The sequence below is a fragment of the Ziziphus jujuba genome, chromosome 2, assembly GCF_031755915.1.
Source record: "Ziziphus jujuba cultivar Dongzao chromosome 2, ASM3175591v1".
Classification (NCBI taxonomy): Eukaryota; Viridiplantae; Streptophyta; class Magnoliopsida; order Rosales; family Rhamnaceae; genus Ziziphus; species Ziziphus jujuba.
Window position 1 is genome coordinate 19,173,182 of NC_083380.1, and position 21,555 is coordinate 19,194,736.

The window sequence follows — 21,555 nt, forward strand, 5'->3', positions numbered from 1 at the left end:
AAACTCTTCTCAAAAGAAGCTTTTATAGGTGTATGTTGAAGCTTTAGCAGTGCATGAATCTTATTCCATGATTGCTCAAAATCTCATTGGGGCGAACTTAGTTCTCTTTTTAGTTTTGCATGAGCAGACTTTGCTCTAATAAATATTCAAATACAATAGTGTAAAAGCATAATTGAAATAATAATATCAATATACATGCATTAACAAAATATTCACTTGTTGGTTGTTACATTTCCTAAATGCATAACTCTGTTAGTCCATACTGATACAATTTTTTTTTTTTTTGCTTTTTTTGTATTTTTCCAACCATGCTTTCTTAACATATTCAATTGCCTTCTTTCTTAACATATTCAACTATCTTTACATATTAAGAAAAATCTATTTCAATGAACGCAAGTGTTGCTGATATTGTTCTTTAGTGGAAGAAAGCATAAGCACACTCCAATTAGAGATGATGCTTCCCAATACCCTTTTTCAACCATCTTTTTACATTTAGTCAATATATTTAAAAAAGATTAGTTGCAACAGGAAAAAATTTCTGGATGACATTCATTAACAATAACATTTGGAAAAACATATTCATGCATTGCACTTTTCAAATTTTCCAATGCTCAAATGTAGTTGTCCTCACATTTAGATTCAAGATATACAAAAGCAACAAAAAATGTTAGCTAAGTACATGTCACACCAATTATTTCCAACAAAGGAAAATGGTACCTATTTGTTTTGTACATGAAATCCATTATCAGTACTTGAGGAAAAACTCACAAGAAAGTGATTCCTAAAGGATGCGCCCAAAACGAGTTTATAACAGACCTTGTTTCTTCATTACTTTAATGCCACTCAATAGAATCATGCTCACAAAACTTGCTCAATAATTGTTGTATTTGTGATTTTCCACCTTCTTAATTACCTTACCCTAATATTGAGCATAATATATGGTCTTCATTGCACTGATATTATTTTCATCTTCGGTCTTTAATATAATCAATATCTCTTTTTGGCTTAACTTGCCTTTTGGTCATATCAACTAAAATATTAGTTTCTTACTCAGTAAGCATTCCAACAAATGAATATCCTTCAAGATGTTGGGTTGCTGGATGATTATGAACCCCACAAACAACTTGCAAACTCCAATCATCATTGCTTGCAATCTACATCCTTTCAAAGTAAATGGACAATTGCATTTCTTGGTTTCACTTACCTTATATCTCTTTCGCTTTGGTTGATCTTTAACTTTTGCAAAAGGTTTATAAAACTACTTCTCTTATAAATAAGAAATAATCTTGGATTTCTCCCATCTTGACCCTTAGTAGATGTTTTAATCATAATCAATATGCCATCTCTTTTTCCCGCATCCCTTACCAAGTTAATGAGTGAATCTTTACTTGTAAAAAATTATAGATATAAAGTATAAAAGCATTAAATTTGAAAATGAAAAATTTATATGTACATTAAAAATTACATATAAATGTGTAAAAAAAAAAAAAGAAAAAAAAATGATTACCATGTCTCTTGTAAATGTATTGGTGTCATAAGCAACACATTCTAATTTAACATTTCTGTCATTTATATCTTTTTCGTCCTGCATATTTTTTTTATTCATTTAGATGTAAACCATCAATGATTAAAAACAAAAGCAAACAAATATTTCAGAATATATGGTACTTAATATCTATATATTTATACAATGTTCGGTAGATAAGAATCAAACATTATAAGAATGTTTGGATGAATCCTTCTGAACAATTAAAAAGTATTTAGTTTTAAACTTTCAAATAAAAAATGAATTTCAATATATCAGGACCAAATATAAGAATGATGTTCTAACATGACTAAACACGGAGACTATTGTTCTATGCCAGTCATTGGTAAGCAATAGAAAAGAAAAATCAAAACTAAAATTACAAAAAGATAGGAATCATCACAAAATTGAAAAAAAAAAAAACTAAATACATCTTGTTATTTCATATTTTTGAGCTTTTGTAATTTATGTATAATTATTGTATATGCAACCTTAATTTATAATAGATTTGAGTTAAACGGAAAAAAATATATGTAGATATTATTTGCGAGGAAGAATGAGTATGTATAAAAAGATTATTCAAATAGGTTTAATTATTAAATGTCTTTAATAGTATTTTTAAATAGAGATAAAAATGTTAATAAATAATTATAGAGATGTAATCCTTATGCCACATAATGGCTGTAAACCTCCTAAAAAAAAACGTGTATACAAATAAACATTGAAGATAATTCAAGAGAAATAAATAATTCAATGATCTGATCAAATAATAATACCATGGTTCACAATAAGGTAACAATATATACTCAGACACTGCAGTGGAAGTGTGTTCAATCACGAAAAGGCAGTAAATATTTTTATTATGGATGCTTTTTTCTGGCTCCACTTATGAAAGGCTAAGTTGGTACAATAGACATTGCAATGCAGAGAGCTTTGCTTGGAGAAATAGAAGGAACATGTATCACATGTGCAAAAATTGAGAAAATACCATATGAATATTCTATCATAATGGGTATTCAAGAATCTGTACATAAAATTTTAATGAATTTGAAAAAAATTGTATTGAGAAGTATTCTTTATGGAACTCGTGATGCGTTTATTTATGTCAAGGGTCCTCGATATGTAACTGCTCAAGACATCATCTTACCACCTTCGGTGGAAATTGTTGATAATACACAGCCTATAGCGAACCTAATGGAACAAATTAATTTGTGAGTTCATTTGGCAATGCGACTAAAAATTCTCAAACAATAATAAAGGCTATAAACATAATTGCAATTGCCATGTATGATAAATACCAACTAATCTAAATGTATGCAGATGATTGTAGTGAAATCCAAAGAATAATTTTGTAACTAGACAAACTTCAATTGCTATAGATGAAATTAACCTTTAAAATAACTACATGAAGTATGAAGTAATTAAAACTATATATTTCATCTAAAATTAGAATTTTGATATACTAAAGACTCTGTAAGACTTTATAGTAAAGACATCCTATGTGACAAGATATATCATCCATGTTGGTTGCAAGAAGGAAAATAAAATATAAATCAAATTTAAAAGAATCCATTTAATCTTTTAAAATAATTTTCAATGCACTCTATACAAATCTGATAAAGTTGTTATTTTATTTTTTAAATTTTATTAAAAAAAAAAATTGAAATGACGTAACTTAACACATAAACTATTTTTATCATAAGATCCTTATCACGTCTTTACTATATCTACATTAAAACTTTCTAAAAGTATGTCTAATTCTTATTAGCTAAGTATATATATTGTTTGCTCAATAGATATTAAACGTGATATTAAATATTTTATCATGAGTTTGTAATTATTTTAAAATTTACATGTAATGGAGTGGAAAAAAAAAAAGGTCAAACGTACGTTTAAAAATATTGTACAAACATGGACCAAGCCATATAGAGTGAAGCCCGTTGTGGGTTGGGCTAGAAGTAAAGATCCACTCAACACCTGCACCGATCTCCGTCATCCAAAGCCCAATAAAACTTGGGCAGCTGAATTTAAAAGGTCAACGTTTATAAGCGTGGGGCCACAACCAACAAATTTGAAAAAATGTGGAAGTAAATGGCCGAAACAACCCCACGCCACCAACACTATTACACGCACGCACACTTCTCTCTACCTAACTCGGTTAGCTCATTTTTCTAACGTCTCTGAAAGTCCAAAGAACTCTCGCTAGCCACGCTCCCATCAACCACCAAAAAAAACCATTTGAATAAAATACACACGCACACACACCCCCTAAAGGCCCTGCTTTCATCGCCCCCTTGGCGGATTTTCCTACGCTTTTCCCACTCTTTCTCTCCCCCCCCTTTATATATATCCCGCGAAACCAACTTTCTCTACTTCCAAAGTCACAGACAAACCCTCTCTCTCTCTCTCTCTCTCTCTCTCTCTATCTAGCTATCGAAAATGGGGGAAATGAGCTTGGCTTCCCAACCAGCCACCAACCTCCTCCAAAAGCCTTTCCTATCCTCGAAACCATTTCAGAAGCCCCGGACTACCACTTCTATCCCTTCTAAGAAATCCCGACGATCTCTCGCCGTTCAGTGCTCCGTTGCGGCAGCACCGTCGGTGGAGGCGACGACTAAGGCTTCGAAAGAGTACAAGTTGAGGTCGGTAAAGGCGAGGCAGATCATTGACAGCAGAGGCAATCCGACGGTGGAGGTTGATCTAGTCACTGACGATCTTTTCCGATCTGCTGTCCCTAGTGGGGCTTCCACTGGGATCTACGAGGCTTTGGAGCTCAGAGATGGGGATAAGAGTGTGTATGGAGGCAAAGGCGTGCTCAACGCTGTGAAGAACATTAATGAGGTTCTGGGTCCTAAGCTTATTGGCGTCGATGTCAGGTTAGTGCAAATTTCAATTCGTTTTTCATGTATAGATTGTATTCCTTTTTGTTTAGCTTTCTTTTCGAGTAGTTAAAGCATTAGTAGCAAATTTTGTTTTTGTAGTAATGAATAAGAAATCTGATATGGAGTATGGAGCTCACTCAGTTTTAGAATGTGTCTGAATGGAATTATGGGACATGCTGTCTGTTAAATATGTAAACCTTGCATAATTTTGTTATTGCCAGTCCTTAAAAAAATCTATTTTATTTGTTAAATTTTTAATCTTTATGCATATATATTGTTCTGTTTGTTGGTAGTTCTAACATGTTTTCGCCTTTTGGTTTTCACTAGAAATCAAGCTGATGTTGATGCTGTTATGCTGGAAATTGATGGAACCCCAAACAAGTCAAAACTGGGGGCGAATGCTATATTGGGAGTGTCTCTGAGTGTGTGTAGAGCTGGTGCAGGAGCTAAGGGAGTTCCCTTATATAAGCACATACAGGAAATTTCTGGCACAAAGGAACTTGTTATGCCAGTTCCAGCTTTTAATGTTATAAATGGAGGTAGCCATGCTGGAAATAATTTGGCCATGCAAGAGTTCATGATATTGCCTGTAGGTGCAACATCGTTTGCTGAGGCACTTCGCATGGGTAGTGAAGGTTAGGAAAATTACCTCAGTGTCCGGCCCCTATTATTCTTTTCTAGGGTAGTTTATTTCCTTGAGTTGTGCTAACTTTACTTGTTAGTTGACAGTATTTTTAATTCTTAGCTTTCAGTCAAAAGTGGACTGATTAAAATGATACTGATCAATTCATCGTATTCATTTTGGACATGCACGGTTTGGGTATAATTTGTAGGGTCACGATGTAGACATGTTTATGTGGCGACCGCATAGTTGTTCTTAGCATATTACTTGAGTTCCTTGTGCCGTTAATCTGTTCTGATCTTCTTTTTGGTAGCAGTGTATCATATATTGAAGGGAATTATCAAGGCAAAATATGGGCAAGATGCATGCAATGTTGGAGATGAAGGGGGGTTTGCCCCAAATGTCCAGGATAATAGGGAGGGACTGGTTCTGCTCATAGATGCAATTGAAAAGGCGGGTTACACTGGCAAGGTGAAATCACTGGTTTTTTTAGCCTTTTGTGCTGCACTTAATTTACATTAAGTGCCTTGTCAAAATATATATATTATATATATTTGATGCTATTTGTGAATTGGATCAACAACGTAGATCAAAATAGGAATGGATGTTGCAGCTTCAGAGTTTTTCACTAAAGATGGGAAATACGATCTTAACTTTAAGAAACAGCCAAATGATGGAGCTCATGTGCACTCAGCTCAGAGCCTTGGCGAACTTTATAAGGAATTTATCAAAGATTTTCCAATTGTGTCCATTGAAGATCCTTTTGATCAAGATGACTGGGCCTCATGGGCCTCATTACAGTCTTCAGTTGATATCCAGCTTGTTGGAGATGACTTGTTGGTCACTAATCCTAAGAGAATTGCTGAAGCCATTCAGAAGAAGGCATGCAATGGTTTGCTTTTAAAGGTAAGCGTCCATGACTGAACCAATCATTTTGTTCATGTATACTTCATTTAATCTAGTTATGATTTACATTTTAAAACTTCCATTAGTTCATCTTTAATTTTCTTTGAGAAAGTAATGCTTTTATACTTTTGTTTTTTTTTTCTTTTTTTTTTTTGGTGATGCATTTCGTTTTTGTAAACAAATCCATTTATGTTTAAATTTATTTAAGATATAACTCCATCTCCCACTATTAATCACATTCCGGCGTTGCCCCCCAAACCCCTTCATTTGCCACTGCAAAGAAATCACGATGAGAAATGATTGAATACTTTAAAAAAGTAGTGATGGTTTGTTTGGTCATACCCTAAACATAAATATCAATATAAAAAATTCAAATATGCATGGGAAAAATTCCCATATCTTGTGCAATGCTTAATGTGTTCTGTTAGTTATTTGTAGATAACAATAATAATATTATACAGTTTATAGTAACCATGCTATCAAATGCCTGTTCACATACAGCATCAGTTTGCAATTATAGCCTTATATATGTTTTGCTATTTCATTCCTCTGCCAATCTAGAGTGGCCAGTGCTTTTATTGGAAGTTCAAGTAGGCTTTCCATGCAGTTGCTTGGTTGCACACTCAATACATAACTGAACACTCAATGCATAACAGTTTCACTTAAATATTGGTATATTCCGCAATATGAAAATTTTAAATAATTTAAGTATTGATATTTCATAAGTACATGCATGTCTTGTTCTGCACATAGGGACTTACCAAGTCTGTGAGATGGCATATTCCTTTGTGTTGTATATCTCAATGCTGAGAAGTCTTTGGGTATAAAATTTCTTAGGTTGCCTGTGGTGGAAAATATATCCTTGAAAAAATAAAAAGGAGTTTAAGAGCAATGAGGCTCATGGAGGCATTTACATTCTATAGTTAATGGTGGCATGTGTTTCTTAAGAAAGTATAATGCTGTGTGTAGGGTTTATGTTGGTTTTTTCTTCATCTGCATCTTCTTAATTGCAGGTTAACCAGATTGGCACGGTCACTGAGTCTATTCAAGCAGCGCTTGACTCAAAAGCTGCAGGTTGGGGTGTGATGGTTAGCCATCGTAGTGGGGAAACTGAGGACAACTTCATTGCTGATCTTTCTGTTGGCTTGGCTAGTGGACAGGTCTGTTGCTTAAATTTCCTTATAGTCTACAATCTCAAGTTATTAATCTTTATTATTATTATCATTATTATTTATTATGGTATATAGCTGACTGTTTCATTTTCTGTTGTATAGATCAAGACAGGAGCTCCCTGCCGTAGTGAGCGGTTGGCAAAGTATAATCAGGTAAATTTGAAATGAACTCTCATAACCACTCATTGTTGCAGCACTGATGCACTTGCACGCTTGTATAAAGATATGGTATGATAGATAAATTTGGGATCATGATGGAAATTAATATGCTAATCCGGCTAACCTATTGCATACTTGTGAGAGACTGATTAGGTTTAAAGCCATGTTTTAAATATTGTCTTGATTAATGAACTGAGACTCCCAACTTGAAAAAATCAAGAAAGTGTCTAAAAGTTGGTCTTCATCTACTTGAAAATATAAAATGCTCTCAAGTAGAAAAGCTACTGAATATTTTAGGCTGGATGCTTCAGTAATCATGTTGATTTCCAATTATTTTTCCAGTTTAAGATTTTTAAAATTCTAAAGTATAATATTGGATAAATGGTCCTGAGAGTTTCTTGTACATCTATATTTCTACTTTTTTAACATAATATATTCTGCCTTTTGGATTCCAATTTGATTGCAGCTTCTACGCATTGAGGAAGAAATTGGGAACGTGCTTTATGCTGGTGAAGCTTTCAGATCACCCTGAGGGGTGTAGAAAGCACTAAAATTTTTGCATTTTCGGAAGATGGTAATTATCTAACAAATTATCTTAGCTACAAGTCAGACTGGATTTTGGAGATATTCTAAAGATATTTTTGGCAGATCAGATCAAGTTAAATTTCATTTGATTGCTCTATGTGTTAAAATGTGGACATTATATACCTCGTGTTATCTTCTTTGATAGAAACCTATTGTTAGTTAATAAGGAAGTTTCGCCTTCAAGCATTCTGGAATTTACATGGAACTGGTTGAATATTAGCAGTATCTTGTTCCAGATTCAAAGTGCTTGTGTTTGTAACATATGTATGCCCTTGTAATAAAATGTGTTTCCTCGAGATTTTGTTGAGTGATAAAATTTGGCCAACTTTGCGAAACCTTATATTTTGGAAGGCATGCCACTTAGCAAACTCTTTTTGAGTCGTTTGTATTCTGTCTAGCAAGACTTTGGGCCCTTGTTCTGATTATGTGTTAAATACTGAGGATTGCTTCAATTATTGATTTAAAACTAAAATAGTAATTGGACAAGTAACTACATTTATGGCTCGCCAAATGTGATTCCAACATAAGACGAGAATTATGTTCCAACAAATCAAAATTCTCTTTCTTTTTTTTTTTTTTTGGTAAGGATTAAATCTTATGCATGTACATGTATAATATATACATTCAGCAGAAGTTTGACGAGATAGTTTTTGATTCACATTCTTAAACATTTAATCCTTGTTTGAAATTGGAAGTTCTTAGCAATGATGCTCTATTTATTAATTCGATACTTTTTGCAACATGACCCATTAGATCTCTTGAAAAGGTTAGGCTACCCTAAAAAAAATGAAGCATACACACTTGAAGTACATATTTTGGAGTTGACCTCTTATCTTGCATGTTTAATCGGTTTGGGTTACCATAGTCTGTGTTGGTCATGAGAAAGTGTCCAGGGACTCTGCCATCTTCGGTGGGTTGGTTCAAGCTCAGCGTTTGAAGGGAGTGCCACCTTCAAATCCAAGGTAACATCCTGCTTAAACGTTAAAGCAATGTTTTGGTGCCCCTTCGCATTTAACTCATGATTAAAATATTCGTTCTATAAACAAAATAGTAGTTCTTATGATTAAACACATGAATTTGAATCTTAATTTTCTTCCCCCCGGATAAACATGCAAATTGCAATTATACTTGGACAAGATAAAACACAAAATTTTGGTATTTTGTAATTAATATTTTAAGCTTATCCATAATTAATAAAAAATAAAAATAAAAAACCTCAAAGCTAGAATCAAATTTCTACATAGTCATCATAAGTGTTTGCTTCTTCAAGCTTGCCTTCAAATAACTTCATTATGTTTCAAAGTCCTTGATGGAAACTAGGAATTAGCTAGTCGTTCTCAAGATATCAGCGAGTATTGTGACTTTCCAGGAGATAGATTTCTTTGTTTCATATGTTGGATTTATGCTCTTGGAGATATCTAATCTATTGATTAGGAGTCTTGATTGATAATGAATCGTATGATCCTTAAACTATCTCATTAAATGACAAAATCCATTTAATTGGTTATAAAGATTCAAGGAGGAACCCATTAATTGGGCCCAAAATGTTATAAAACCCTAGGAGGATTAGGGATAGCAGTTTATAAATATACTGCTTGCTAGCCTTCAGTCAAATAAGATTTTACATATTATTTTCTAGAAATTGAAAATCTCAGTGGAAAATTAAACACCTTGAGAGAAAATAGAAATTACAAAATTTTAATGTGTTTTTCATATTAACTTTCTTGTTTCTTTTGTGATCAGCTGCACCCATATGTAAATTTGTCATTTAGAAAATAGTTTAGAAGGTCCTATGGATTCAAAAAAATATATTTTCTGCACTACTACAGATTAATAATAGATAATAAAAATATATCTATCACATATTTTATTCAACTGTGCGATTCCTGGCATTCACTGTATGATTCCAACAATTGGTATTAGAGCACCGGTTGAATCGGTGTCTGATAGATTGACTTCATCCTCATGGGAGCTCACAAGCCCCTAGCCCCTCAAAACAACCAACAAGGCTCAAGGGGAGGTTGAGTTAAAATTGCATGACATTATGTTTATGAACTTTAAAACATTCAAAAACATGGCCATATTGCCCTACGTTCGGGTTGGGGGAGTCACCCCCTACAAGAGCTACGATGCCCCATGTCATAATTTGAATTCTAAAATCCTGAACATCCCCCAACTTAAAAAAACACACAATGGAATTTGCCCAAAATGGATGGGGATCGGTCGTTAGGCACTTAAAACTCAATATTTCAGAAAATCAGGGCGACAGGTCCCCTTCGGGAACCTGCAGCCACGTTCCCCTCCAAATTCCCTTTCTTTTGATATATTATGGGCCCCGATCAGACAATTAGATAAAAAGTTATGCCCTTTCAAAGCTTCCCGATCGTTTAATGCGTTCTCTTATCGCCCTTCCCATTCCTTGTGTTTCTCGTTTCTCGCATTCCATCCCGCACGCCCAAGCACGCTTAACTTCAAATTAAACGAGGACTTCCCAGGAGGTCACCCATCCTAGTACTACTCTCGCCCAAGCACGCTTAACTTCGGAGTTCTGATGGGATCCGGTGCATTAGTGCTGGTATGATCGCACCCGACATGGTGATGCTAAAGAATGGATATAAGGAAAAGAAGCAGCGCAGCAGGTCCGCATGCGTTCGGCGCGATCCGGGCGAGTTCCCTCGGTCGGGCCGGGAGAAAAGGGAAACTCCGAGGGTGAAAGGCGCGGGGAAAGAGAGGAAAAAAAAAAAAAAAAAGGGGTGCAACACGAGGACTTCCCAGGAGGTCACCCATCCTAGTACTACTCTCGCCCAAGCACGCTTAACTTCGGAGTTCTGATGGGATCCGGTGCATTAGTGCTGGTATGATCGCACCCGACATGGTGATGCTAAAGAATGGATATAAGGAAAAGAAGCAGCGCAGCAGGTCCGCATGCGTTCGGCGCGATCCGGGCGAGTTCCCTCGGTCGGGCCGGGAGAAAAGGGAAACTCCGAGGGTGAAAGGCGCGGGGAAAGAGAGGAAAAAAAAAAAAAAAAAGGGGTGCAACACGAGGACTTCCCAGGAGGTCACCCATCCTAGTACTACTCTCGCCCAAGCACGCTTAACTTCGGAGTTCTGATGGGATCCGGTGCATTAGTGCTGGTATGATCGCACCCGACATGGTGATGCTAAAGAATGGATATAAGGAAAAGAAGCAGCGCAGCAGGTCCGCATGCGTTCGGCGCGATCCGGGCGAGTTCCCTCGGTCGGGCCGGGAGAAAAGGGAAACTCCGAGGGTGAAAGGCGCGGGGAAAGAGAGGAAAAAATAAAGAATGGATATAAGGAAAAGAAGCAGCGCAGCAGGTCCGCATGCGTTCGGCGCGATCCGGGCGAGTTCCCTCGGTCGGGCCGGGAGAAAAGGGAAACTCCGAGGGTGAAAGGCGCGGGGAAAGAGAGGAAAAAAAAAAAAAAAAAGGGGTGCAACACGAGGACTTCCCAGGAGGTCACCCATCCTAGTACTACTCTCGCCCAAGCACGCTTAACTTCGGAGTTCTGATGGGATCCGGTGCATTAGTGCTGGTATGATCGCACCCGACATGGTGATGCTAAAGAATGGATATAAGGAAAAGAAGCAGCGCAGCAGGTCCGCATGCGTTCGGCGCGATCCGGGCGAGTTCCCTCGGTCGGGCCGGGAGAAAAGGGAAACTCCGAGGGTGAAAGGCGCGGGGAAAGAGAGGAAAAAAAAAAAAAAAAAGGGGTGCAACACGAGGACTTCCCAGGAGGTCACCCATCCTAGTACTACTCTCGCCCAAGCACGCTTAACTTCGGAGTTCTGATGGGATCCGGTGCATTAGTGCTGGTATGATCGCACCCGACATGGTGATGCTAAAGAATGGATATAAGGAAAAGAAGCAGCGCAGCAGGTCCGCATGCGTTCGGCGCGATCCGGGCGAGTTCCCTCGGTCGGGCCGGGAGAAAAGGGAAACTCCGAGGGTGAAAGGCGCGGGGAAAGAGAGGAAAAAATAAAGAATGGATATAAGGAAAAGAAGCAGCGCAGCAGGTCCGCATGCGTTCGGCGCGATCCGGGCGAGTTCCCTCGGTCGGGCCGGGAGAAAAGGGAAACTCCGAGGGTGAAAGGCGCGGGGAAAGAGAGGAAAAAAAAAAAAAAAAAGGGGTGCAACACGAGGACTTCCCAGGAGGTCACCCATCCTAGTACTACTCTCGCCCAAGCACGCTTAACTTCGGAGTTCTGATGGGATCCGGTGCATTAGTGCTGGTATGATCGCACCCGACATGGTGATGCTAAAGAATGGATATAAGGAAAAGAAGCAGCGCAGCAGGTCCGCATGCGTTCGGCGCGATCCGGGCGAGTTCCCTCGGTCGGGCCGGGAGAAAAGGGAAACTCCGAGGGTGAAAGGCGCGGGGAAAGAGAGGAAAAAATAAAGAATGGATATAAGGAAAAGAAGCAGCGCAGCAGGTCCGCATGCGTTCGGCGCGATCCGGGCGAGTTCCCTCGGTCGGGCCGGGAGAAAAGGGAAACTCCGAGGGTGAAAGGCGCGGGGAAAGAGAGGAAAAAAAAAAAAAAAAAGGGGTGCAACACGAGGACTTCCCAGGAGGTCACCCATCCTAGTACTACTCTCGCCCAAGCACGCTTAACTTCGGAGTTCTGATGGGATCCGGTGCATTAGTGCTGGTATGATCGCACCCGACATGGTGATGCTAAAGAATGGATATAAGGAAAAGAAGCAGCGCAGCAGGTCCGCATGCGTTCGGCGCGATCCGGGCGAGTTCCCTCGGTCGGGCCGGGAGAAAAGGGAAACTCCGAGGGTGAAAGGCGCGGGGAAAGAGAGGAAAAAAAAAAAAAAAAAGGGGTGCAACACGAGGACTTCCCAGGAGGTCACCCATCCTAGTACTACTCTCGCCCAAGCACGCTTAACTTCGGAGTTCTGATGGGATCCGGTGCATTAGTGCTGGTATGATCGCACCCGACATGGTGATGCTAAAGAATGGATATAAGGAAAAGAAGCAGCGCAGCAGGTCCGCATGCGTTCGGCGCGATCCGGGCGAGTTCCCTCGGTCGGGCCGGGAGAAAAGGGAAACTCCGAGGGTGAAAGGCGCGGGGAAAGAGAGGAAAAAAAAAAAAAAAAAGGGGTGCAACACGAGGACTTCCCAGGAGGTCACCCATCCTAGTACTACTCTCGCCCAAGCACGCTTAACTTCGGAGTTCTGATGGGATCCGGTGCATTAGTGCTGGTATGATCGCACCCGACATGGTGATGCTAAAGAATGGATATAAGGAAAAGAAGCAGCGCAGCAGGTCCGCATGCGTTCGGCGCGATCCGGGCGAGTTCCCTCGGTCGGGCCGGGAGAAAAGGGAAACTCCGAGGGTGAAAGGCGCGGGGAAAGAGAGGAAAAAATAAAGAATGGATATAAGGAAAAGAAGCAGCGCAGCAGGTCCGCATGCGTTCGGCGCGATCCGGGCGAGTTCCCTCGGTCGGGCCGGGAGAAAAGGGAAACTCCGAGGGTGAAAGGCGCGGGGAAAGAGAGGAAAAAAAAAAAAAAAAAGGGGTGCAACACGAGGACTTCCCAGGAGGTCACCCATCCTAGTACTACTCTCGCCCAAGCACGCTTAACTTCGGAGTTCTGATGGGATCCGGTGCATTAGTGCTGGTATGATCGCACCCGACATGGTGATGCTAAAGAATGGATATAAGGAAAAGAAGCAGCGCAGCAGGTCCGCATGCGTTCGGCGCGATCCGGGCGAGTTCCCTCGGTCGGGCCGGGAGAAAAGGGAAACTCCGAGGGTGAAAGGCGCGGGGAAAGAGAGGAAAAAAAAAAAAAAAAAGGGGTGCAACACGAGGACTTCCCAGGAGGTCACCCATCCTAGTACTACTCTCGCCCAAGCACGCTTAACTTCGGAGTTCTGATGGGATCCGGTGCATTAGTGCTGGTATGATCGCACCCGACATGGTGATGCTAAAGAATGGATATAAGGAAAAGAAGCAGCGCAGCAGGTCCGCATGCGTTCGGCGCGATCCGGGCGAGTTCCCTCGGTCGGGCCGGGAGAAAAGGGAAACTCCGAGGGTGAAAGGCGCGGGGAAAGAGAGGAAAAAAAAAAAAAAAAAGGGGTGCAACACGAGGACTTCCCAGGAGGTCACCCATCCTAGTACTACTCTCGCCCAAGCACGCTTAACTTCGGAGTTCTGATGGGATCCGGTGCATTAGTGCTGGTATGATCGCACCCGACATGGTGATGCTAAAGAATGGATATAAGGAAAAGAAGCAGCGCAGCAGGTCCGCATGCGTTCGGCGCGATCCGGGCGAGTTCCCTCGGTCGGGCCGGGAGAAAAGGGAAACTCCGAGGGTGAAAGGCGCGGGGAAAGAGAGGAAAAAATAAAGAATGGATATAAGGAAAAGAAGCAGCGCAGCAGGTCCGCATGCGTTCGGCGCGATCCGGGCGAGTTCCCTCGGTCGGGCCGGGAGAAAAGGGAAACTCCGAGGGTGAAAGGCGCGGGGAAAGAGAGGAAAAAAAAAAAAAAAAAGGGGTGCAACACGAGGACTTCCCAGGAGGTCACCCATCCTAGTACTACTCTCGCCCAAGCACGCTTAACTTCGGAGTTCTGATGGGATCCGGTGCATTAGTGCTGGTATGATCGCACCCGACATGGTGATGCTAAAGAATGGATATAAGGAAAAGAAGCAGCGCAGCAGGTCCGCATGCGTTCGGCGCGATCCGGGCGAGTTCCCTCGGTCGGGCCGGGAGAAAAGGGAAACTCCGAGGGTGAAAGGCGCGGGGAAAGAGAGGAAAAAATAAAGAATGGATATAAGGAAAAGAAGCAGCGCAGCAGGTCCGCATGCGTTCGGCGCGATCCGGGCGAGTTCCCTCGGTCGGGCCGGGAGAAAAGGGAAACTCCGAGGGTGAAAGGCGCGGGGAAAGAGAGGAAAAAAAAAAAAAAAAAGGGGTGCAACACGAGGACTTCCCAGGAGGTCACCCATCCTAGTACTACTCTCGCCCAAGCACGCTTAACTTCGGAGTTCTGATGGGATCCGGTGCATTAGTGCTGGTATGATCGCACCCGACATGGTGATGCTAAAGAATGGATATAAGGAAAAGAAGCAGCGCAGCAGGTCCGCATGCGTTCGGCGCGATCCGGGCGAGTTCCCTCGGTCGGGCCGGGAGAAAAGGGAAACTCCGAGGGTGAAAGGCGCGGGGAAAGAGAGGAAAAAAAAAAAAAAAAAGGGGTGCAACACGAGGACTTCCCAGGAGGTCACCCATCCTAGTACTACTCTCGCCCAAGCACGCTTAACTTCGGAGTTCTGATGGGATCCGGTGCATTAGTGCTGGTATGATCGCACCCGACATGGTGATGCTAAAGAATGGATATAAGGAAAAGAAGCAGCGCAGCAGGTCCGCATGCGTTCGGCGCGATCCGGGCGAGTTCCCTCGGTCGGGCCGGGAGAAAAGGGAAACTCCGAGGGTGAAAGGCGCGGGGAAAGAGAGGAAAAAAAAAAAAAAAAAGGGGTGCAACACGAGGACTTCCCAGGAGGTCACCCATCCTAGTACTACTCTCGCCCAAGCACGCTTAACTTCGGAGTTCTGATGGGATCCGGTGCATTAGTGCTGGTATGATCACACCCGACATGGTGATGCTAAAGAATGGATATAAGGAAAAGAAGCAGCGCAGCAGGTCCGCATGCGTTCGGCGCGATCCGGGCGAGTTCCCTCGGTCGGGCCGGGAGAAAAGGGAAACTCCGAGGGTGAAAGGCGCGGGGAAAGAGAGGAAAAAAAAAAAAAAAAAGGGGTGCAACACGAGGACTTCCCAGGAGGTCACCCATCCTAGTACTACTCTCGCCCAAGCACGCTTAACTTCGGAGTTCTGATGGGATCCGGTGCATTAGTGCTGGTATGATCGCACCCGACAGGGTGATGCTAAAGAATGGATATAAGGAAAAGAAGCAGCGCAGCAGGTCCGCATGCGTTCGGCGCGATCCGGGCGAGTTCCCTCGGTCGGGCCGGGAGAAAAGGGAAACTCCGAGGGTGAAAGGCGCGGGGAAAGAGAGGAAAAAATAAAGAATGGATATAAGGAAAAGAAGCAGCGCAGCAGGTCCGCATGCGTTCGGCGCGATCCGGGCGAGTTCCCTCGGTCGGGCCGGGAGAAAAGGGAAACTCCGAGGGTGAAAGGCGCGGGGAAAGAGAGGAAAAAAAAAAAAAAAAAGGGGTGCAACACGAGGACTTCCCAGGAGGTCACCCATCCTAGTACTACTCTCGCCCAAGCACGCTTAACTTCGGAGTTCTGATGGGATCCGGTGCATTAGTGCTGGTATGATCGCACCCGACATGGTGATGCTAAAGAATGGATATAAGGAAAAGAAGCAGCGCAGCAGGTCCGCATGCGTTCGGCGCGATCCGGGCGAGTTCCCTCGGTCGGGCCGGGAGAAAAGGGAAACTCCGAGGGTGAAAGGCGCGGGGAAAGAGAGGAAAAAAAAAAAAAAAAAGGGGTGCAACACGAGGACTTCCCAGGAGGTCACCCATCCTAGTACTACTCTCGCCCAAGCACGCTTAACTTCGGAGTTCTGATGGGATCCGGTGCATTAGTGCTGGTATGATCGCACCCGACATGGTGATGCTAAAGAATGGATATAAGGAAAAGAAGCAGCGCAGCAGGTCCGCATGCGTTCGGCGCGATCCGGGCGAGTTCCCTCGGTCGGGCCGGGAGAAAAGGGAAACTCCGAGGGTGAAAGGCGCGGGGAAAGAGAGGAAAAAATAAAGAATGGATATAAGGAAAAGAAGCAGCGCAGCAGGTCCGCATGCGTTCGGCGCGATCCGGGCGAGTTCCCTCGGTCGGGCCGGGAGAAAAGGGAAACTCCGAGGGTGAAAGGCGCGGGGAAAGAGAGGAAAAAAAAAAAAAAAAGGGGTGCAACACGAGGACTTCCCAGGAGGTCACCCATCCTAGTACTACTCTCGCCCAAGCACGCTTAACTTCGGAGTTCTGATGGGATCCGGTGCATTAGTGCTGGTATGATCGCACCCGACATGGTGATGCTAAAGAATGGATATAAGGAAAAGAAGCAGCGCAGCAGGTCCGCATGCGTTCGGCGCGATCCGGGCGAGTTCCCTCGGTCGGGCCGGGAGAAAAGGGAAACTCCGAGGGTGAAAGGCGCGGGGAAAGAGAGGAAAAAAAAAAAAAAAAAGGGGTGCAACACGAGGACTTCCCAGGAGGTCACCCATCCTAGTACTACTCTCGCCCAAGCACGCTTAACTTCGGAGTTCTGATGGGATCCGGTGCATTAGTGCTGGTATGATCGCACCCGACATGGTGATGCTAAAGAATGGATATAAGGAAAAGAAGCAGCGCAGCAGGTCCGCATGCGTTCGGCGCGATCCGGGCGAGTTCCCTCGGTCGGGCCGGGAGAAAAGGGAAACTCCGAGGGTGAAAGGCGCGGGGAAAGAGAGGAAAAAATAAAGAATGGATATAAGGAAAAGAAGCAGCGCAGCAGGTCCGCATGCGTTCGGCGCGATCCGGGCGAGTTCCCTCGGTCGGGCCGGGAGAAAAGGGAAACTCCGAGGGTGAAAGGCGCGGGGAAAGAGAGGAAAAAAAAAAAAAAAAAGGGGTGCAACACGAGGACTTCCCAGGAGGTCACCCATCCTAGTACTACTCTCGCCCAAGCACGCTTAACTTCGGAGTTCTGATGGGATCCGGTGCATTAGTGCTGGTATGATCGCACCCGACATGGTGATGCTAAAGAATGGATATAAGGAAAAGAAGCAGCGCAGCAGGTCCGCATGCGTTCGGCGCGATCCGGGCGAGTTCCCTCGGTCGGGCCGGGAGAAAAGGGAAACTCCGAGGGTGAAAGGCGCGGGGAAAGAGAGGAAAAAAAAAAAAAAAAAGGGGTGCAACACGAGGACTTCCCAGGAGGTCACCCATCCTAGTACTACTCTCGCCCAAGCACGCTTAACTTCGGAGTTCTGATGGGATCCGGTGCATTAGTGCTGGTATGATCGCACCCGACATGGTGATGCTAAAGAATGGATATAAGGAAAAGAAGCAGCGCAGCAGGTCCGCATGCGTTCGGCGCGATCCGGGCGAGTTCCCTCGGTCGGGCCGGGAGAAAAGGGAAACTCCGAGGGTGAAAGGCGCGGGGAAAGAGAGGAAAAAATAAAGAATGGATATAAGGAAAAGAAGCAGCGCAGCAGGTCCGCATGCGTTCGGCGCGATCCGGGCGAGTTCCCTCGGTCGGGCCGGGAGAAAAGGGAAACTCCGAGGGTGAAAGGCGCGGGGAAAGAGAGGAAAAAAAAAAAAAAAAAGGGGTGCAACACGAGGACTTCCCAGGAGGTCACCCATCCTAGTACTACTCTCGCCCAAGCACGCTTAACTTCGGAGTTCTGATGGGATCCGGTGCATTAGTGCTGGTATGATCGCACCCGACATGGTGATGCTAAAGAATGGATATAAGGAAAAGAAGCAGCGCAGCAGGTCCGCATGCGTTCGGCGCGATCCGGGCGAGTTCCCTCGGTCGGGCCGGGAGAAAAGGGAAACTCCGAGGGTGAAAGGCGCGGGGAAAGAGAGGAAAAAAAAAAAAAAAAAGGGGTGCAACACGAGGACTTCCCAGGAGGTCACCCATCCTAGTACTACTCTCGCCCAAGCACGCTTAACTTCGGAGTTCTGATGGGATCCGGTGCATTAGTGCTGGTATGATCGCACCCGACATGGTGATGCTAAAGAATGGATATAAGGAAAAGAAGCAGCGCAGCAGGTCCGCATGCGTTCGGCGCGATCCGGGCGAGTTCCCTCGGTCGGGCCGGGAGAAAAGGGAAACTCCGAGGGTGAAAGGCGCGGGGAAAGAGAGGAAAAAATAAAGAATGGATATAAGGAAAAGAAGCAGCGCAGCAGGTCCGCATGCGTTCGGCGCGATCCGGGCGAGTTCCCTCGGTCGGGCCGGGAGAAAAGGGAAACTCCGAGGGTGAAAGGCGCGGGGAAAGAGAGGAAAAAAAAAAAAAAAAAGGGGTGCAACACGAGGACTTCCCAGGAGGTCACCCATCCTAGTACTACTCTCGCCCAAGCACGCTTAACTTCGGAGTTCTGATGGGATCCGGTGCATTAGTGCTGGTATGATCGCACCCGACATGGTGATGCTAAAGAATGGATATAAGGAAAAGAAGCAGCGCAGCAGGTCCGCATGCGTTCGGCGCGATCCGGGCGAGTTCCCTCGGTCGGGCCGGGAGAAAAGGGAAACTCCGAGGGTGAAAGGCGCGGGGAAAGAGAGGAAAAAAAAAAAAAAAAAGGGGTGCAACACGAGGACTTCCCAGGAGGTCACCCATCCTAGTACTACTCTCGCCCAAGCACGCTTAACTTCGGAGTTCTGATGGGATCCGGTGCATTAGTGCTGGTATGATCGCACCCGACATGGTGATGCTAAAGAATGGATATAAGGAAAAGAAGCAGCGCAGCAGGTCCGCATGCGTTCGGCGCGATCCGGGCGAGTTCCCTCGGTCGGGCCGGGAGAAAAGGGAAACTCCGAGGGTGAAAGGCGCGGGGAAAGAGAGGAAAAAATAAAGAATGGATATAAGGAAAAGAAGCAGCGCAGCAGGTCCGCATGCGTTCGGCGCGATCCGGGCGAGTTCCCTCGGTCGGGCCGGGAGAAAAGGGAAACTCCGAGGGTGAAAGGCGCGGGGAAAGAGAGGAAAAAAAAAAAAAAAAAGGGGTGCAACACGAGGACTTCCCAGGAGGTCACCCATCCTAGTACTACTCTCGCCCAAGCACGCTTAACTTCGGAGTTCTGATGGGATCCGGTGCATTAGTGCTGGTATGATCGCACCCGACATGGTGATGCTAAAGAATGGATATAAGGAAAAGAAGCAGCGCAGCAGGTCCGCATGCGTTCGGCGCGATCCGGGCGAGTTCCCTCGGTCGGGCCGGGAGAAAAGGGAAACTCCGAGGGTGAAAGGCGCGGGGAAAGAGAGGAAAAAAAAAAAAAAAAAGGGGTGCAACACGAGGACTTCCCAGGAGGTCACCCATCCTAGTACTACTCTCGCCCAAGCACGCTTAACTTCGGAGTTCTGATGGGATCCGGTGCATTAGTGCTGGTATGATCGCACCCGACATGGTGATGCTAAAGAATGGATATAAGGAAAAGAAGCAGCGCAGCAGGTCCGCATGCGTTCGGCGCGATCCGGGCGAGTTCCCTCGGTCGGGCCGGGAGAAAAGGGAAACTCCGAGGGTGAAAGGCGCGGGGAAAGAGAGGAAAAAATAAAGAATGGATATAAGGAAAAGAAGCAGCGCAGCAGGTCCGCATGCGTTCGGCGCGATCCGGGCGAGTTCCCTCGGTCGGGCCGGGAGAAAAGGGAAACTCCGAGGGTGAAAGGCGCGGGGAAAGAGAGGAAAAAAAAAAAAAAAAAGGGGTGCAACACGAGGACTTCCCAGGAGGTCACCCATCCTAGTACTACTCTCGCCCAAGCACGCTTAACTTCGGAGTTCTGATGGGATCCGGTGCATTAGTGCTGGTATGATCGCACCCGACATGGTGATGCTAAAGAATGGATATAAGGAAAAGAAGCAGCGCAGCAGGTCCGCATGCGTTCGGCGCGATCCGGGCGAGTTCCCTCGGTCGGGCCGGGAGAAAAGGGAAACTCCGAGGGTGAAAGGCGCGGGGAAAGAGAGGAAAAAAAAAAAAAAAAAGGGGTGCAACACGAGGACTTCCCAGGAGGTCACCCATCCTAGTACTACTCTCGCCCAAGCACGCTTAACTTCGGAGTTCTGATGGGATCCGGTGCATTAGTGCTGGTATGATCGCACCCGACATGGTGATGCTAAAGAATGGATATAAGGAAAAGAAGCAGCGCAGCAGGTCCGCATGCGTTCGGCGCGATCCGGGCGAGTTCCCTCGGTCGGGCCGGGAGAAAAGGGAAACTCCGAGGGTGAAAGGCGCGGGGAAAGAGAGGAAAAAAAAAAAAAAAAAGGGGTGCAACACGAGGACTTCCCAGGAGGTCACCCATCCTAGTACTACTCTCGCCCAAGCACGCTTAACTTCGGAGTTCTGATGGGATCCGGTGCATTAGTGCTGGTATGATCGCACCCGACATGGTGATGCTAAAGAATGGATATAAGGAAAAGAAGCAGCGCAGCAGGTCCGCATGCGTTCGGCGCGATCCGGGCGAGTTCCCTCGGTCGGGCCGGGAGAAAAGGGAAACTCCGAGGGTGAAAGGCGCGGGGAAAGAGAGGAAAAAAAAAAAAAAAAAGGGGTGCAACACGAGGACTTCCCAGGAGGTCACCCATCCTAGTACTACTCTCGCCCAAGCACGCTTAACTTCGGAGTTCTGATGGGATCCGGTGCATTAGTGCTGGTATGATCGCACCCGACATGGTGATGCTAAAGAATGGATATAAGGAAAAGAAGCAGCGCAGCAGGTCCGCATGCGTTCGGCGCGATCCGGGCGAGTTCCCTCGGTCGGGCCGGGAGAAAAGGGAAACTCCGAGGGTGAAAGGCGCGGGGAAAGAGAGGAAAAAAAAAAAAAAAAAGGGGTGCAACACGAGGACTTCCCAGGAGGTCACCCATCCTAGTACTACTCTCGCCCAAGCACGCTTAACTTCGGAGTTCTGATGGGATCCGGTGCATTAGTGCTGGTATGATCGCACCCGACATGGTGATGCTAAAGAATGGATATAAGGAAAAGAAGCAGCGCAGCAGGTCCGCATGCGTTCGGCGCGATCCGGGCGAGTTCCCTCGGTCGGG

The 21,555-nt window shown here is 44.7% G+C and overlaps 1 protein-coding gene and 34 non-coding genes across 35 annotated transcripts; 1 reads left to right on the forward strand and 34 right to left on the reverse strand.

The window, feature by feature from the left end:
- The first annotated feature begins 3,704 nt into the window (after positions 1-3,704).
- Positions 3,705-8,167, forward strand: LOC107419014 (enolase 1, chloroplastic). Its single transcript, XM_016027728.4, has 7 exons — positions 3,705-4,401; positions 4,735-5,042; positions 5,346-5,500; positions 5,618-5,935; positions 6,949-7,095; positions 7,210-7,260; positions 7,733-8,167. The coding sequence occupies exons 1-7, from the start codon at positions 3,965-3,967 to the stop codon at positions 7,796-7,798; spliced, it is 1,482 nt and encodes a 493-aa protein (XP_015883214.2). The 5' UTR covers positions 3,705-3,964; the 3' UTR covers positions 7,799-8,167.
- A 2,157-nt stretch (positions 8,168-10,324) lies between these two features.
- On the reverse strand, positions 10,325-10,440 carry LOC132802677 (5S ribosomal RNA). Its single transcript, XR_009637804.1, has one exon. It is a non-coding gene; the product is annotated as a 5S ribosomal RNA (ribosomal RNA).
- A 161-nt stretch (positions 10,441-10,601) lies between these two features.
- LOC132801556 (5S ribosomal RNA) lies at positions 10,602-10,720 on the reverse strand. Its single transcript, XR_009636673.1, has one exon. It is a non-coding gene; the product is annotated as a 5S ribosomal RNA (ribosomal RNA).
- A 161-nt stretch (positions 10,721-10,881) lies between these two features.
- Positions 10,882-11,000, reverse strand: LOC132801668 (5S ribosomal RNA). Its single transcript, XR_009636788.1, has one exon. It is a non-coding gene; the product is annotated as a 5S ribosomal RNA (ribosomal RNA).
- Positions 11,001-11,298: 298 nt separating this feature from the next.
- On the reverse strand, positions 11,299-11,417 carry LOC132801780 (5S ribosomal RNA). The gene has a single exon (XR_009636901.1). It is a non-coding gene; the product is annotated as a 5S ribosomal RNA (ribosomal RNA).
- A 161-nt stretch (positions 11,418-11,578) lies between these two features.
- Positions 11,579-11,697, reverse strand: LOC132801891 (5S ribosomal RNA). The gene has a single exon (XR_009637012.1). It is a non-coding gene; the product is annotated as a 5S ribosomal RNA (ribosomal RNA).
- Positions 11,698-11,995: 298 nt separating this feature from the next.
- Positions 11,996-12,114, reverse strand: LOC132802003 (5S ribosomal RNA). The gene has a single exon (XR_009637124.1). It is a non-coding gene; the product is annotated as a 5S ribosomal RNA (ribosomal RNA).
- A 298-nt stretch (positions 12,115-12,412) lies between these two features.
- LOC132802114 (5S ribosomal RNA) lies at positions 12,413-12,531 on the reverse strand. Its single transcript, XR_009637235.1, has one exon. It is a non-coding gene; the product is annotated as a 5S ribosomal RNA (ribosomal RNA).
- A 161-nt stretch (positions 12,532-12,692) lies between these two features.
- LOC132802226 (5S ribosomal RNA) lies at positions 12,693-12,811 on the reverse strand. The gene has a single exon (XR_009637349.1). It is a non-coding gene; the product is annotated as a 5S ribosomal RNA (ribosomal RNA).
- Positions 12,812-12,972: 161 nt separating this feature from the next.
- Positions 12,973-13,091, reverse strand: LOC132802337 (5S ribosomal RNA). The gene has a single exon (XR_009637461.1). It is a non-coding gene; the product is annotated as a 5S ribosomal RNA (ribosomal RNA).
- A 298-nt stretch (positions 13,092-13,389) lies between these two features.
- On the reverse strand, positions 13,390-13,508 carry LOC132802448 (5S ribosomal RNA). Its single transcript, XR_009637572.1, has one exon. It is a non-coding gene; the product is annotated as a 5S ribosomal RNA (ribosomal RNA).
- A 161-nt stretch (positions 13,509-13,669) lies between these two features.
- On the reverse strand, positions 13,670-13,788 carry LOC132802560 (5S ribosomal RNA). Its single transcript, XR_009637687.1, has one exon. It is a non-coding gene; the product is annotated as a 5S ribosomal RNA (ribosomal RNA).
- A 161-nt stretch (positions 13,789-13,949) lies between these two features.
- LOC132802670 (5S ribosomal RNA) lies at positions 13,950-14,068 on the reverse strand. Its single transcript, XR_009637797.1, has one exon. It is a non-coding gene; the product is annotated as a 5S ribosomal RNA (ribosomal RNA).
- Positions 14,069-14,366: 298 nt separating this feature from the next.
- On the reverse strand, positions 14,367-14,485 carry LOC132802737 (5S ribosomal RNA). The gene has a single exon (XR_009637842.1). It is a non-coding gene; the product is annotated as a 5S ribosomal RNA (ribosomal RNA).
- Positions 14,486-14,783: 298 nt separating this feature from the next.
- Positions 14,784-14,902, reverse strand: LOC132802749 (5S ribosomal RNA). The gene has a single exon (XR_009637854.1). It is a non-coding gene; the product is annotated as a 5S ribosomal RNA (ribosomal RNA).
- Positions 14,903-15,063: 161 nt separating this feature from the next.
- LOC132802760 (5S ribosomal RNA) lies at positions 15,064-15,182 on the reverse strand. Its single transcript, XR_009637865.1, has one exon. It is a non-coding gene; the product is annotated as a 5S ribosomal RNA (ribosomal RNA).
- A 161-nt stretch (positions 15,183-15,343) lies between these two features.
- Positions 15,344-15,462, reverse strand: LOC132801343 (5S ribosomal RNA). Its single transcript, XR_009636459.1, has one exon. It is a non-coding gene; the product is annotated as a 5S ribosomal RNA (ribosomal RNA).
- A 161-nt stretch (positions 15,463-15,623) lies between these two features.
- On the reverse strand, positions 15,624-15,742 carry LOC132802772 (5S ribosomal RNA). Its single transcript, XR_009637877.1, has one exon. It is a non-coding gene; the product is annotated as a 5S ribosomal RNA (ribosomal RNA).
- A 298-nt stretch (positions 15,743-16,040) lies between these two features.
- On the reverse strand, positions 16,041-16,159 carry LOC132802783 (5S ribosomal RNA). Its single transcript, XR_009637888.1, has one exon. It is a non-coding gene; the product is annotated as a 5S ribosomal RNA (ribosomal RNA).
- A 161-nt stretch (positions 16,160-16,320) lies between these two features.
- LOC132802794 (5S ribosomal RNA) lies at positions 16,321-16,439 on the reverse strand. Its single transcript, XR_009637899.1, has one exon. It is a non-coding gene; the product is annotated as a 5S ribosomal RNA (ribosomal RNA).
- A 297-nt stretch (positions 16,440-16,736) lies between these two features.
- Positions 16,737-16,855, reverse strand: LOC132802806 (5S ribosomal RNA). Its single transcript, XR_009637911.1, has one exon. It is a non-coding gene; the product is annotated as a 5S ribosomal RNA (ribosomal RNA).
- Positions 16,856-17,016: 161 nt separating this feature from the next.
- Positions 17,017-17,135, reverse strand: LOC132802817 (5S ribosomal RNA). The gene has a single exon (XR_009637922.1). It is a non-coding gene; the product is annotated as a 5S ribosomal RNA (ribosomal RNA).
- Positions 17,136-17,433: 298 nt separating this feature from the next.
- LOC132802828 (5S ribosomal RNA) lies at positions 17,434-17,552 on the reverse strand. The gene has a single exon (XR_009637933.1). It is a non-coding gene; the product is annotated as a 5S ribosomal RNA (ribosomal RNA).
- A 161-nt stretch (positions 17,553-17,713) lies between these two features.
- Positions 17,714-17,832, reverse strand: LOC132802839 (5S ribosomal RNA). The gene has a single exon (XR_009637944.1). It is a non-coding gene; the product is annotated as a 5S ribosomal RNA (ribosomal RNA).
- Positions 17,833-18,130: 298 nt separating this feature from the next.
- On the reverse strand, positions 18,131-18,249 carry LOC132802850 (5S ribosomal RNA). The gene has a single exon (XR_009637955.1). It is a non-coding gene; the product is annotated as a 5S ribosomal RNA (ribosomal RNA).
- A 161-nt stretch (positions 18,250-18,410) lies between these two features.
- On the reverse strand, positions 18,411-18,529 carry LOC132802861 (5S ribosomal RNA). Its single transcript, XR_009637966.1, has one exon. It is a non-coding gene; the product is annotated as a 5S ribosomal RNA (ribosomal RNA).
- A 298-nt stretch (positions 18,530-18,827) lies between these two features.
- Positions 18,828-18,946, reverse strand: LOC132802872 (5S ribosomal RNA). The gene has a single exon (XR_009637977.1). It is a non-coding gene; the product is annotated as a 5S ribosomal RNA (ribosomal RNA).
- A 161-nt stretch (positions 18,947-19,107) lies between these two features.
- Positions 19,108-19,226, reverse strand: LOC132802884 (5S ribosomal RNA). Its single transcript, XR_009637989.1, has one exon. It is a non-coding gene; the product is annotated as a 5S ribosomal RNA (ribosomal RNA).
- Positions 19,227-19,524: 298 nt separating this feature from the next.
- LOC132802895 (5S ribosomal RNA) lies at positions 19,525-19,643 on the reverse strand. Its single transcript, XR_009638000.1, has one exon. It is a non-coding gene; the product is annotated as a 5S ribosomal RNA (ribosomal RNA).
- A 161-nt stretch (positions 19,644-19,804) lies between these two features.
- Positions 19,805-19,923, reverse strand: LOC132802906 (5S ribosomal RNA). The gene has a single exon (XR_009638011.1). It is a non-coding gene; the product is annotated as a 5S ribosomal RNA (ribosomal RNA).
- A 298-nt stretch (positions 19,924-20,221) lies between these two features.
- Positions 20,222-20,340, reverse strand: LOC132802917 (5S ribosomal RNA). Its single transcript, XR_009638022.1, has one exon. It is a non-coding gene; the product is annotated as a 5S ribosomal RNA (ribosomal RNA).
- Positions 20,341-20,501: 161 nt separating this feature from the next.
- LOC132802928 (5S ribosomal RNA) lies at positions 20,502-20,620 on the reverse strand. Its single transcript, XR_009638033.1, has one exon. It is a non-coding gene; the product is annotated as a 5S ribosomal RNA (ribosomal RNA).
- Positions 20,621-20,781: 161 nt separating this feature from the next.
- Positions 20,782-20,900, reverse strand: LOC132802939 (5S ribosomal RNA). The gene has a single exon (XR_009638044.1). It is a non-coding gene; the product is annotated as a 5S ribosomal RNA (ribosomal RNA).
- Positions 20,901-21,061: 161 nt separating this feature from the next.
- Positions 21,062-21,180, reverse strand: LOC132802950 (5S ribosomal RNA). Its single transcript, XR_009638055.1, has one exon. It is a non-coding gene; the product is annotated as a 5S ribosomal RNA (ribosomal RNA).
- Positions 21,181-21,341: 161 nt separating this feature from the next.
- On the reverse strand, positions 21,342-21,460 carry LOC132802961 (5S ribosomal RNA). Its single transcript, XR_009638066.1, has one exon. It is a non-coding gene; the product is annotated as a 5S ribosomal RNA (ribosomal RNA).
- Positions 21,461-21,555: the final 95 nt, after the last annotated feature.